The sequence below is a fragment of the Argentina silus genome (genome assembly GCF_951799395.1).
Source record: "Argentina silus genome assembly, chromosome: 1".
NCBI lineage: Eukaryota > Metazoa > Chordata > Actinopteri > Argentiniformes > Argentinidae > Argentina > Argentina silus.
This window is the reverse complement of record NC_139655.1, coordinates 11,302,858-11,316,736: the sequence shown is the minus strand read 5'-3', so window position 1 is coordinate 11,316,736 and position 13,879 is coordinate 11,302,858. Positions and strand designations below refer to the sequence as shown.

Sequence of the window (13,879 nt, the reverse complement as noted above, 5' to 3'; positions counted from 1 at the left end):
AAAGCCTTATTTGCTGTAGTAAAGTGCACACCTTTCACTCCATCTCTCTTGAATGATATCTTAACTCTAAAGCAAAGAAAAGCTCATTGTTTGATGGAGTCACATTTTATTTATATAGCTGCATTGCTCTTGCCAGTGCAATAAGCTGTACATACAGTCTAAACACACAAATCAAAGGTCACTTGAATCCCTTTGCTTTGTAACTGTGCAACCCCCATGTCTTTCTCTTCCCTTTTTAAAAAGTCCTTAGGTTCTAGGTTAATTGATTGGCTCAGTCTTTTAGCGTTCACTGTTCTCACCATCAGATGTAGGGTCTTCTGCTTCAGCCAGGGCCCCTTGGTGAGTGTGATGGGGTCAAAGTCAGACCCCGGGTCCCTCTGGAACTCTGGCTTCAGGATGTAGCCACACAGACCATTGGGTTGGAACCGACCCTGGTTCAGATCCATCTCCTTAGACGGGGTCTGGAAATTCAGTGCCACTGTGGACAGAGAGGGAGGGAGGTGGGGGAGGGAGGGAGTGAGGGACATGATGCTCATACATGTCTATACAGCAACGATGACCAAAGGAATAACTCTTACTAATGTACACTTTTTGGGGAAATTCATTAGTGAACACATTTTGTATCAGTTGACAAAATGAAAAACGTAGATTTAGATTTTTTCTTGATGAAAAACTGGTGAGACGATAGCATACCTATTTGACAGCCAGCGTTCCACATGGGAACTGGGTTGTAGTTGGAGGAGTCTGTTCTGGAGCCAGCTGGGTAGATCCTACTGAGCTTGTCCATGTTGTGATGGATGTAGGCATTAGCTGGAGGAGAACATTGAGGAAACACAGAATATACATCATGTAACAGCTTATATTAGGCATACATAATACAGGCTCAACAACCACTTATAGTATATTACCGGTAGAGCTATCATGTCTTGTTGTATGATGGATGTAATAACTGTTATCAAACAAATTATGTCTGTACCATAGGCTGAAATATCCTGTTAAACCAGGCTTGTTGTGATAGGACATGCAGTATTAGTCTTTACCAGAGGTTTCTGCCAGGTTCAATGCTTTGCTCTCTTTGAAGGAGGACATTTCATAGAAGGCATGGGTGTCTCTGGCATGCTCAAAACCATTGAAGTGGACACTCTTGCAGTAGATGACCAAGTCGGACAGCAGCTTGGCAAGCTTTATCTTTGATTTCTGACAGGCAAATGAAAACAAGTTGATATATCAACATAAAAAAATCATGTGAATGAATTGCAACAAATGTTAAGATTTCTATTTGGAATGGAATTTGGTATTGCAACGAGCCAGTGCTTTTTTTGCCGTGTTGGCTGTTATTGTGCTTGGAACTACACTACCACACCTTAGGTTTGGCTTTCTGTCCATTCTCCTTAGTGTCTGCAGCCTCATCCTCCTCGGACACACTGTCATCCTCCACAGAACTGTTGTTGTTGAAAACAGCTTCCAGCTTGTTCAGCCTCTTCCCCTTGACTATGAACCGCCCTTTCAGCTCCTATACAGAGACCGACACACATGAAGAAGATCCATCTACACGCCCCATCAACAGCCAATGAGAGATGGGAAAAAACAAATGTAATCTATCATTATGAATTCCCTTTGCGACACACAATACCACAGGCATCCCAAAGGCATACAGTAATATGTTTGAAAGCTGTTCATAGGGGCATTCCATGATTCTAGATTCCATTGTCTCCCCTCTCTTTGTGTCATACGACTCCAGGACTCTCTGCCTTATCTCTTTCTCTGTGAGTTAGGGACATAAACAGAGAGAGAGAGAGAGAGAGAGAGAGAGAGAGAGAGAGCGATAGAGAGCGATAGAGAGCGACAGAGAGAGAGACAAGACAAAAAGGAAGGAAGGAAGGAAGGAAGGAAGGATAGATGAGAGGGAGAGAGCAAGGAGGGAGAGGGAGCGAGCGGCCTCTAACTTAGTTTGCTGCAGCCACATTCTCTGTATTAGACGTGAGAGGAAAAAACAAATCATTACAGAACTTTAATAAATGAAATGAAGACCAGCTGCATGCATTCCTGACGTGTCTGGAGGCCAACACTAAAAGCCAGCTCCTGTTCGCATGTAAATGAAATTCCACTTGGTAACACCCCAATCCCAGCGAGTCAAACAAGGTGTTCTTTTCACTCTCACAGTGCAACCTCAGAGCCAGATCTTGTAGAGACTTGCCTGTGTCCTTTAATATTCTGAATGCTTGCACAAGACACTAGTACCACCATGTTGTCTTATACAGTACTGTATGTACTTGCCTTGGATACCACCAGAAGTAAAGGTCAATATACTGTAGGTAGGTACAGTACATCAAAAGGAACAGACTAATGGAAAATGTACATTATAAGAATGCACAGTATAATGAGGTGGTCTATTATTATGTACTGTTATTTTGCAGTAGCAATCAGCGTTTGGGCATACTCTGCCTTTTGCCTTCACAGAGTGGAGGTTTGTTGTCCTGAAGATAGATGGCCCTCATAATATCTTCTTGAAGATGTCCCCACTCCACCCCCCCTGAGGGATCTGATTTGAATGTCACACCAGTAATCAAGTAAACAGGAACTTGATCTTGATGGCAGAGCTTGTTGGAGGTACTTGGAATAATGGGACAGACAGACAGACAGACAGACAGACAGACAGACAGACAGACAGACAGACAGACAGACAGACAGACAGACAGACAGACAGACAGACAGAGAGATAGATAGATAGATAGATAGATAGATAGATAGATAGATAGATAGATAGGTAGATATAAAGTTTAGCCTTGTTAGCGCTCTGACCTCTGGGGAGGGGAACCCGCTGGCCATGTTGTCTCCCAGCGGCTGTGTGAGCATAGCACTGCCCAGGATGGAGGTCATGTGATGGGCCATGAGCTTCTGCTGCTCCACGGTACAGTGGTTCTCCAGAGACAGGATCACAGGGTACTCTGACGTCTTCACAACAGGAAAACAGCATGGTGAACATTATCTAAGCTATCACTAACTCTGCCCATGCACATGCAATAATGGTAGAGCGTGTTTTAACAGAGGCCTTTATGATAAAAACACTGTAAATGTGACACTTTGAAGACAGAAGCTTGGTACTAGCTTGGTACTAGTTAACATAACATATCACATCGATCCTTATTTTATTCTTTATAAAATGCAGTCAGTCAGACAACCTCAGGTCAACAGGTTGTGGTGGCACATCACATACTTTGAAGGCATAATCTTTGATGGCATTGATGACATCTTTGAAGAGTACTTTGGAGGTGAGAGTGTAGCCGTGGTAGATGACAGGTTCTCCGTTGGCCCCGTCCCAACAGTCCAGCTCTACACAGCGACAGCTCTTCATAAGGGCTCTGAAGACAACAACCACAAAAATCAACAACAACAACAATTCTGTCAACATCTACAGGCTCTGTAATCACAATGTTCAGTCTGGTACAAGGATAGAGCTAAACAGATGTTCAGACTTGTAACAGATGGCGACATGTAGAAGGCAAATTACTCTCTTGTTTCACTGTCACTCCACACTGACAGAACACTGTCATTACAAAGCACTCTGTAGATGTGTGGTTGTGAGGTATGCTTGCCGTATGTAGGCCTCAGTGCTGCTCGGGCCTTTGAGCTGATCCTCCATCAGGTAAGTGTTGTGGGAGGAGGAGATGAAGTAATTGTTGAGGGGCTGACTCATATCCTGGAACACCTCCTTATGAGCGGGGTTAAAGATAGAGCCCTCCTCCTGGTGCAAGTACATGAGGAAGCCATCCTTGGTCATATGCTTATTCTGCTTGGCTGTGGAAACACACACAGGTGTGAAAAATGATTCCATCGAGTGGCCATGTGGAGAATGCAATACAGAGGTACATAGAGACTCTGAGCATCTCTTACCTGTTTCATCCAGCTCATACTTTTCAATGAGCTTGAGTGCGTCTTCCATCTTCACAGTTTCCCTCTGCTCGTTGAGCAGGAAGTTGAGCAGGTCCACGACACTCATCTGTCCCCCTGTCTGAGCATACTTCTCGTAGATGACGTCAATCTCCTCCCGGTGCGTCAGCAGGTCATAGAAGTGCTTGATCTCGGAGCCTTCCAGAGAGCCTGAGTTGGACTTGTCACATTTCTATGGGATATGATAATTACAAGACAATCACTCAATATTGAAGAGGCAGATAGGGTGAGTTACCCTCATATATTGTAAAGTGTTTTGTGTCCTAGTGAAAAAACATGAAACTATAAAACATGAAACTTGTAAAAACAATCCATTATACAATGTTAATAAGGCAATATTGAGAGTAATCCATGCACATACAGTATCAAACAGGTGCATTAGGAGTTATCATTCCTGTGTCAATGTGACCGAGTCACAGACATCTGATTGTTACTCACCACAAACAGCATCTCTGCGTAGTTGTCGTCCACCTCAATATTGATCTGGTGGAGGAAGTGCTTTAGCTCCTTCAGACTCATCTTGTTGTCATCATTCTTGTCTGCTTTGCGCATGCAGTTGAAAATCCAGCTTATGTCGTAATGTAAGGAGTACACTCAAGTTGTATTTCTCTGGGCAAAAGTAAACACTGTGGACTGGATTTTCATTCAATTTGTTTGCAGCTTAATTTTTGACTGAAAATATTCTCCACCTGTAACGTCTCTCGATTCTTCCTCTATTTTGAAAAACAGTGTGCTACACTAGCAACATTTCTATACTTTACACATGACTTTATAAGTTAGGTGAGGATTCCGAAACCTCATATTTTAGCCACTCTCTCCACACTGAGCGGTGTAGTTTTGAAAAGGATACTGCTCACTCGTCTGCTGGCGGTTGAGGTTGCGCATGTTACTGATGACCTTCTCCAGACCGCTGACCCACTGCTTGGCCTCCTCCACAGAGTTGGCCATCAGGTCCAGGTTCTTCTTCCTCCCCCTGAAGATGATGGAGAAACAATGCTCCTCCACCTGGGACTCAGTGTACTTCTTCAGCCCCTCTGACTGACGACCCTTACGCACTGAGTCAATGTCATCTAAGGAGACTGTGAGGGAGAAAGAGGGGATTAGAAATGTCTGGAGGCCAACGGTGTGCGCTTAGTTTTATGGCAGCTCAGCTTTAGATAGTCATTGCTGTAGCAGATTCATGTATGGGAACCTCCATGAAACACAGGGAGAAGCCTATCAAAATCACTCTCATGAGGGGAGGCACGCCACTACCAAAGAAACAGTATAGGCCTACAGAATCTTTTATAACAAAGACATACCCACTCACAGTGGGCCTCTAGGACCAGGGCAGGGAAACCCTGGAAAGACGTGACGACATACCAGGCCCTGCTGGCACCAGGGTGCCTCCCTATCAGAACACCCCCAGACAAAGGGAGATATCCAAGAGCAGAGTGTGCAAGACACCGCTGGTCTATCTACAGGATGTGTCTGTGTTTCTGTGTGGGGACACACTTCTAAGGCCTTCACCCACACAGCAGATAAAAACATATGTTTCTTCAATGACAGACTTCCTTCAACAGTCACCAAGATTTTGGTGAGAACCAACTCCTTTTTTTCCATACTGCACCTTTAACTTGGTAACAACTTTATACATAGAGAAACAGGACAGAGGTAATGTGTTGTATTTAGGTCCAAACAAATCATGTTTGGGTCTAACATAATCTAATCTAACTGTACATCAATATACCAATGATGCTCATGTTCCAGTAGAATATTTGACACTAGAAGCTTATGGATCTTTCAGACTGGGTTAGCATCTACAGCCATGTTGTTTTGTTGACTAAATTGATGATTGACCAACCAGACTGAATGGCCTTTTGGTGCATTTTTGAATGGTGCAATGCCTTTCTGACCTCCTTTCACTGGACTATGCAGTTCAACTCTCTGAGTCTGTTCTGAGCTATACACACATAGACCTACTGTATGTTTGCTCTCCAATGGGTAGCACCCACCTCCATAAAGACAACATACTGTAGGCTGGAAGTGCCTGCACAGCCCCTTTTCACTTATTCTATTGTTGAGCAGCTTAATGTACGGAAGAGTGCACACTGCCATGGGTGATGTAATCATGCTCACTGTCAACAAACCCAACTAACCCAAACACCACGGACTCAAGGCTTATGTGGCCATACATTGTGGCTAGATTTACGCTACAATCACAACGTTTATCAGTTGCCCCTTGCTTCCAGTATTATATGTAAATACTACTAGAGAGGCCTCTCAAAGGAGAAACATTGTCTCTGTTTCATTTGTAACTGGATAACTGGATACGTTTTCTCATTTTTAGGCACCTATCTTTTATCACCAGGGAGGGCTCAGGTCTATCTAATGGGATGAGGGAACTCAGGAGGGAGCTCAGTCGGAACAGAAGAACAAAACAATGAGGAGGCTGAGGTGGATCACACCAAGGCTGGGCCATGTAGCCTCAGCTGACCATGTGGATGAACAAATACCATAGAAGCACCCAGCAGAAGATAAGAATGGTTTCAGACACGCATGTGTGCATGCATGCATGTGCACACACACACACCCCCAACGCATGCACGCATACACATACCAACCGCCAGCGATGCACTCACAGCAAACAGAAGATTGTAGGGGGAATATTTTGGATTTGGACCAGTCTCTGAGCATTCCATTTTGAGAGACCACAGTGTCCAAGTCATGTCCTCCATGTCACGCTGGCATTCCTTAAATACCAGATGAAAAGCAAGGAGAGAAAGAGGACATTGTGTGGGTCTGACAACTTCACTCCCTTATTTCTCCAGACTTTTCTCTCCTGGGAATAACAATATTCCACACTTGTGGTAAAATCTTGCAAGAGGGGAATGGGGTCGGAAGTTAAACCAATGTATGTACAAACTTCCCCTTTGAGTTATGCTTTAATCAGTTAACTACTGTGGTGTCACTTCTGTGTTGAACTAGTAGAGATATATGTCCGTTTGGTGAGAGAATTGTTGAGCTGAAAGGATAACAATGACATGAGGAGCCATGATATGGATACCATTAACCACCGTATTCTAAACTACCAGCATGACTAGTTTAATACTTTTTTAGTAAAATTGCTAAACAGAGGCGCCACAGTCTAATTAAATGGACTGAAACAAGTGTGCGTCAAATGTCCTAACCCTCATCAACGACAGTCAAAACCATGCAAGCTCCACAGTACAATCTACTGTATGTTCAGTAAGCCTCACTCAAGAAAAAGGTGAGAGAAATCTCTACAACTCCTTAATAAATGAGTTGAGGAGACATATAATTATAGGGCCATAAACAGCATTCTTCCTCTTTTATCTTTTTTTTTTATTACAGTACAGACATGGTCTGTACCTAATATGACCCAAGCAGTAAATGACTGGGAGTGAGTGGCTCTCACAGTGTGGGAGTGAGGGTGGGGACTGTAAACACAGGATGGACATTGCAAACAAAGCCTGCCCTAGAAACCGAGCTGTTTCTCCTTCTCTGGACCAATGGGACTGATGAGGGTATGAGTGGATTGGATGAACATGGCTATCCTACAGTATGTAATATGTAAATATAACATTTAATCTGTGCTTAAAGTAGTCTACCAGGTAGCACATCAGTGTTAGTGTTTAGGGGGAATTTAACAGTTTAATACACTTGTAATATGAAGATGGATACTGTAATATCAGCTTAATGGGGGTTGACAGGCAGGAGTATAGCAAGGGGCTGAACAGTCCATCCAAAAAGTGTTTACTAAACATAAGTGCTACCCTCCCACATTCCTTCCCGTACAACAAAACACTTGAAAGCTCATTGGTAAACTTGGCTCAATTAACCCCACAAGAAGACAATAAAAAGGCAGTTTGCTTCCTTCAACAAGGAAATGCCTCTTGTATTACCACTGTTCTATTTCCCCTCTCTCCAATCCCATCGCATCCCAGCCCGACTCTAGCATGCCTACCCGCAATAAACAAAAGTCTTGCCAGGCCATTTCACATGGCCACTCCCCTCTCTCTGTCTGCAAGGCCTGGGTGTGTGTGGGTGACTGATCTAGCCTCCAGTGTTTGCTTAGGGAGAGGATAGAGAACAGAGGTTATCGGCTAGAGCAGCAGCAGCCCTCCTTGGGTTGGATGGAGGGACCAGCAGAGTCACCGGAGCCAGCAGCTACAGTACAAGCTGAAACTCCCTGTGCCTGATTAACACATGTTGACATTTTCAACTGATCCTCTACAACAGAGAGGAACAAAACACTTGAGACCACTATGACATTTGGTTATTATGACATAGACACACACACACACACACACACACACACACACACACACGAATGGCACTCACAGGTCTGATTGCTCTTAAACATCCTGTGGGATTCGTGCCACATGGTCTTGCAGTCCTCCTGCAGCTTGTAGAAGCGGTTCTTCTGCCAGGAGGTAGAGCGCACCTTGAGCAGCTCCCCACCAACCAGGAGGAACTGGAGGTCCACATCTCCCTCCAAACCTGCGGTCACACAGAGGTCAGAGGTCAGACAAACATTCACTTCCTCCTACCATGTACAGTACTACAACAATATTTGAGATGGCACAATCTGGTGATTGTGGTTTTCCTATACAGAGGATGTGTAACAGCAGCCGACTTTCCGTAACATTGACTCACATTGTCATATTAAACTCAATGATCTCACACAGGCCCTAATTGCTGACAGTATATGTGCTGTGTAAAATGCTGCACTTTGTGTGTGTGTGTGTGTGTGTGTGTGGGGGGGGGGGGGGGGGGGGTGGGTGTGGGTGTGTGTGTGTGCGTGTGTGCGTGAGTGTGTGCATATGTGTGTGTGTGTGTGACTACTTGTGCATACAAGCATGTACAACCCAGATTTAATTCTGTCATCCTGTCACACAGTCCAAAACCACGCTGAGTCAATCAGAGAAGTGAAACCATGGGAACCTGCGGTCACACAGAGGTCAGAGGTCAGACAAACATTCACTTCCTCCTACCATGTACAGTACTACAACAATATTTGAGATGGCACAATCTGGTGATTGTGGTTTTCCTATACAGAGGATGTGTAACAGCAGCCGACTTTCCGTAACATTGACTCACATTGTCATATTAAACTCAATGATCTCACACAGGCCCTAATTGCTGACAGTATATGTGCTGTGTAAAATGCTGCACTTTGTGTGTGTGTGTGTGTGTGTGTGTGGGGGGGGGGGGGTGGGTGTGGGTGTGTGTGGGTGTGTCGGTGTGTGTGCGTGTGTGCGTGAGTGTGTGCATATGTGTGTGTGTGTGTGACTACTTGTGCATACAAGCATGTACAACCCAGATTTAATTCTGTCATCCTGTCACACAGTCCAAAACCACGCTGAGTCAATCAGAGAAGTGAAACCATGGGAACTAGCACACACACAAAGGGAGACAAACTGGGGGGGACCCCAAGATGTTTTTCTCTCTACCACTCAGGTGTGAATGAAAGATGGCTGCCCAGTGATCAGCGGGCACTTGAGGCCGCGGGTGGGTTCCCACATTCAGTACCACTCTGTTAGTCCTCACCGCCCCAGGGGCGTGGGCAAAACCACAACATTGCAGACATTTTTACAAGGTCCCGCCACAGACTCACAGAGGCTGTTTATGTGTCCCTGGCATGGCTGCAGTCAGGGAGGAGGACTTGGCAAAGCTTGAGTTCTTCAGACACGCCTCTGTAGATTCTGGGTTTGAATTCAATCTGTGCAGTTGTTTTTGACTTGTTTGATCACAGGACTGTACCATTTGAGTGGCCTGGAGATAGTGTAGATAGTGTTTTATGACAGTGTGCAGTGAAATTAATGATTTATATATAACAGTTCCATGGCTATAAATCCTCATTTGTTTCCTTAGACTTGACCACCATGTTTCGTGGACATGGTTTAGGCTTTGGATGTTGAAATGCAGATACTGTAGGTCTGCTGTTCCTGTTGAGGTGGAACATGCTGAGTAATCAGTTTCTGGTAAAAGATGTCTCTTTAAGCATCCACTAGAGCAGTGGTAACCATCAGAGGCAGCTTTAGCTAAAAAGGCAAGACAGGGCAAGACAAGTGAGAAGGGCAACTCACTGATTGATGCCTCCAAGCAAGTTCATGAGAAAGGAGTATTCTGACAATTGTGTCTTATAAGCCCATTTTGGGGGGTAATGAGACAAGTATTTCCCTCTGGCAAGAAACGTCTGGACTTGTACCGAGCTGAAAAGTATTCATTTTAAAGGAAAGAATGTGAACAAGCCATGTGGGCTGCACCTTTTCAGGTGCAATCCGCCTGAAAACCCCATCTGTGGAGACTGCATGAAAAAGCTGACTATGGTTTCAAGTATTGATCATTTTAGCAAATCTCTCTTCTCTGCAAAGGCATCAAATTGTTTCCTCAGAAGTCACTCTTGTCTCATGGATCTGGATGGATCTGTTGACTGTTTCCACATAAAAACAAAGGGAGAACAAAGCTGAGAAGAGCATATTTTCCTGGCCTTAGAGGAAAAGGAGAAGATACATCAGGGAAGGCTGGTGGAGGTAGAAATCGGTGGACAGGCTCATTGTAATGTATGAAATGAGCCCGTCCTCCAATTTCTACCTCCACCAGCCTCCACTGACCTACATTCCATATTCTAACCAAAAACAAAAAGAGGATATTCTGTGAACCTTGTAAAGATGTCCTTTTGTGGCAGAGTTTCATAAGAGTTTCTTAATTTATCCCTTGATAAACAGCTTTGCAACAATCAAACCTCTGGTCCAATCATATCCAATCATCTACAACAGTCATAACCTCCCCCCCCCCCCCAAAAAAAAAAAAGTGCATTTAAGACATCTTAACAGATACAGTATTATAGTCCTACATAAATATTATAGTCCTACAGTAAAAACTACAGAATGTGCCAAATGCAAAGTGTGTCATAACACCTTGGGAGGAAGTGCAATATAGGTGCAGGTATGGAGTGCGCCCAAGAAAGATTAAGTTGATGATATTTCTCCTGCGCACACCGCAGACAGAGACAGGTAAATATAAACTTACCTAAAAGTTTCCCATTTTCCTGTGCAACTTTTTTCACGTATTCTTGAAAACTCTGCTCCTCAGATTTAGTCCTTTTTGGACGTTTCTGTAAGCAAGACATCACTCCTCTTTACCCTGAGATCCCGTTACTTTAAGCTACTTCAGTTGTATTACTTAGAAATGAACTACCTGACGGTTAAAACCCATGACGCTCTCAATTCTGGTCGCGGGGCGTGTTCTTACTTGCAAAGAATCACTACTGACAGACGAGTCTGATCGTCACATGGTCCCGTCTGGTTTATGCTCAATTGGTGGCGTGTCACTGGTCACGATGATTTAAGCCTTTTAACTCGCTGTGAGAGAGACTACGATGACTTTAAAATGATGAAGTTCAGAGCTGTAACATGCGGTATTATTGTATTATTGTATTGACTTTATTATTGCTGACTGGTTGTTCAGTCAACTGATGCTATGCAATATGTAAACTAACCTCCATCCATTTAGCCTTTTATCAATTCAGATTAAGCAGTTGTTGTGTTGACTCATTATTAGGCCAAGTGTAATGTTAAAATGCATGCTATATGCTATGACAGAGCGCCCTCCAATGGAAATCTACTATTTCGCTGGAGAAAGAGATCCTCTTGTAGTAGACTACAATATATTTATCTAACAGCTTTTTGACATTAAATCAATTGAAGGGTTAGAACATGTATGTTTTACAGTGATGTAAGAGTGTGTATAGGACTTCGAAATCAGAGTTAGGAAAATAGAAAGGTAGTTGGCACCTATGTATGCTGGCACCCTGGCCTGTCTCCAATCAAAATGTGAAATGTGATCTGTCAGCACACAAATATGTTGTTGCTCATCAACCAACCATAAAGTCCCTCCTACAACACAAACTTCATTGTGCCTCTCTTTCCTCCATGACAATAATGACCTCTAGAAACAAAATGTGTTTAACTAAATGTAACAACCTCTGCCCTGCCATAATCTAAACACATATAAACACATTCAATGAAAGGCATTAAGGATGCTGTCAACGCGCCTATAATAAGAGAACAGTTATCTGCAGTACAGATGGAGCATAAAAGCCTAAAAGGTGCACGTGAACCATTCATCCGGTGCGCTCAAGAGGCGCACTGAAACATCTAAAGCCTAACAGAATACGTTTAGCAGGACTCTCTCGCACACCACATAACATAGTACCGTTCAACTTACCATGTTTGCCTGCGGTTCCGTTTGATTCCATTCTGGTTTGACAGTCAAAAGTCAAAAGTCACCACAGTGTGTAAATCCGTGCCCCAAATGCGCTGAGAAAGTTAGGCGCGCGCTTAAATCCAAGTCCAAGTGTGTGTGTATGGTTAAATGCAAATTATTAGATCCGATGATAAAAGTGACACATATCGGGACTCATGGAGACATCCGTCCGCTATCAACTTCAGGCAGCCGCTGAAAGCCAGACAGTGCGCAGCAAGCACCAACCCTGCATCCAGTATGCGCCCTCAGTCCACACCCACTGATACACCGGTCTGACCAGTCATCTTATTTACAATAAAAGCTTTGATTCAGCGGCTCGGGAGCTACACCTCTTGACGGAATTCAATAGCCATAGGAAATTGTGATTTGTTGTCCCACACATATTTATGGCAGCAGTGTGTACAATACGTGTCTAGGCGGATATTGGAGGCTGAAATAAAAGATCTATCCCTCTGTAGCCTAATGCTAGAGAGAGAGTGATGATTGGCTGTTTGGGGAAAGTCAGGAATAATGTTATGAGTTAGTAGGCTAACACAAGTAGTTTGACTTTCATAGTTTCCTAACCTTTATCCGAATATTCAACTTCAGTATAGATTTTTGATAGGCTGTCGATTAATGCATTTCTGATCAAGTTGAATTAATTTACATATCTCAATAAAAGCCAGCTAAACTAAAGATCCGTGTCTGTCTGGCACAATGGGCGTATTTCAGCACCATCGTAGCAGAAGTATGTGCTAAAGCAACAACTCAGCTAAAAACAGCAGGTGTTGGTTATCATGCATGCCTAGTCCATCTCATCTGAAAGGACAAGGCCTGCATTTGTTGGCTGCAATGAGGAGTTATTTGGATGGTCTTGGAATTTGAGTCCAAATTTTTTCAAGCATAGAAATGACTAGTTGGAAATTAATGCAATTTATTTTACTATTTACTATTAAATAGAGCCACAATGTCTAAACTCTCAGTCTATTTCTTCAGTGTGTTATGTCAGCTATTTATTATTGCTAAGTATTTGATTGCAACAATTGGGCATAGTGTTTGTTAGCTGAGGCTAGGCTCCTTATTAGTATGAGATGGCATGTAGACAGACCACTCCTTGTGCTTTTCCATTGTATCTTGCATCCAGCAGCTCTGTCGCATGAACTCTCACTCGAGGTTATATGAGATCACAGTCTGTTTGGCAAACACAAGGGGAACTACAAAGTGATCTCAACAATATACCCTTTGAGTGTTCCACCACACATGATATAGTGTGGGCTAGAGTACAGAATCAAGCATTTCTTCCTGTTTTTTTTTTTTTTTTACCAATTATACTGCTACAAATATTAGCTGCAAAATGATGGTTGTGCTATAAGCTATGGTATCCAATGATATTACTTCACCATCTTGTACTGCACAGTAAAAAAAAACATTCTCTTGACACGCCCTGTTCCGGAAACACCACCCATAGTGTAGTATGTTAGGTGTTTACACTGTCGTCAGTAGAATATTGACTTTCAAAGTATAGCTTTAGCTGTTTTTACACTGTAGCTCATTATTATATAGGCTTATATGAATGACACACAGGTGAACAGGCCTTTCATACCACAGATATGAGAGTGGATAAGAGTGCCAGCTGTTACTTAACTGGCATGCTGCTTCATGTTGCATTCCCTCA

The 13,879-nt window shown here is 43.4% G+C and overlaps 1 protein-coding gene across 4 annotated transcripts in view; it reads right to left on the bottom strand.

The window, feature by feature from the left end:
* The window catches only part of plcd1a (phospholipase C, delta 1a), a 15,994-nt gene extending 3,523 nt beyond the window's left edge, over positions 1-12,471 (bottom strand). For 2 of the 4 annotated variants that reach the window (XM_083676387.1, XM_083676390.1), the window contains exons 1-12: positions 10,990-11,105; positions 8,296-8,454; positions 4,802-5,030; positions 4,390-4,519; positions 3,895-4,123; positions 3,597-3,798; positions 3,218-3,362; positions 2,803-2,955; positions 1,364-1,513; positions 1,041-1,197; positions 694-810; positions 300-478 (exon numbers count right to left, since the gene is read on the bottom strand). In XM_083676387.1, coding sequence (XP_083532513.1) covers positions 300-478; positions 694-810; positions 1,041-1,197; positions 1,364-1,513; positions 2,803-2,955; positions 3,218-3,362; positions 3,597-3,798; positions 3,895-4,123; positions 4,390-4,519; positions 4,802-5,030; positions 8,296-8,454; positions 10,990-11,089 — 1,950 coding nt within the window. In that variant the 5' untranslated portion in view covers positions 11,090-11,105. Of the gene's footprint in view, positions 1-299; positions 479-693; positions 811-1,040; positions 1,198-1,363; positions 1,514-2,802; positions 2,956-3,217; positions 3,363-3,596; positions 3,799-3,894; positions 4,124-4,389; positions 4,520-4,801; positions 5,031-6,572; positions 6,684-8,295; positions 8,455-10,989; positions 11,106-12,186 lie in introns of those variants that run through there. The other 2 variants (XM_083676388.1, XM_083676389.1) reach the window with 2 other exon arrangements.
* Positions 12,472-13,879: the final 1,408 nt, after the last annotated feature.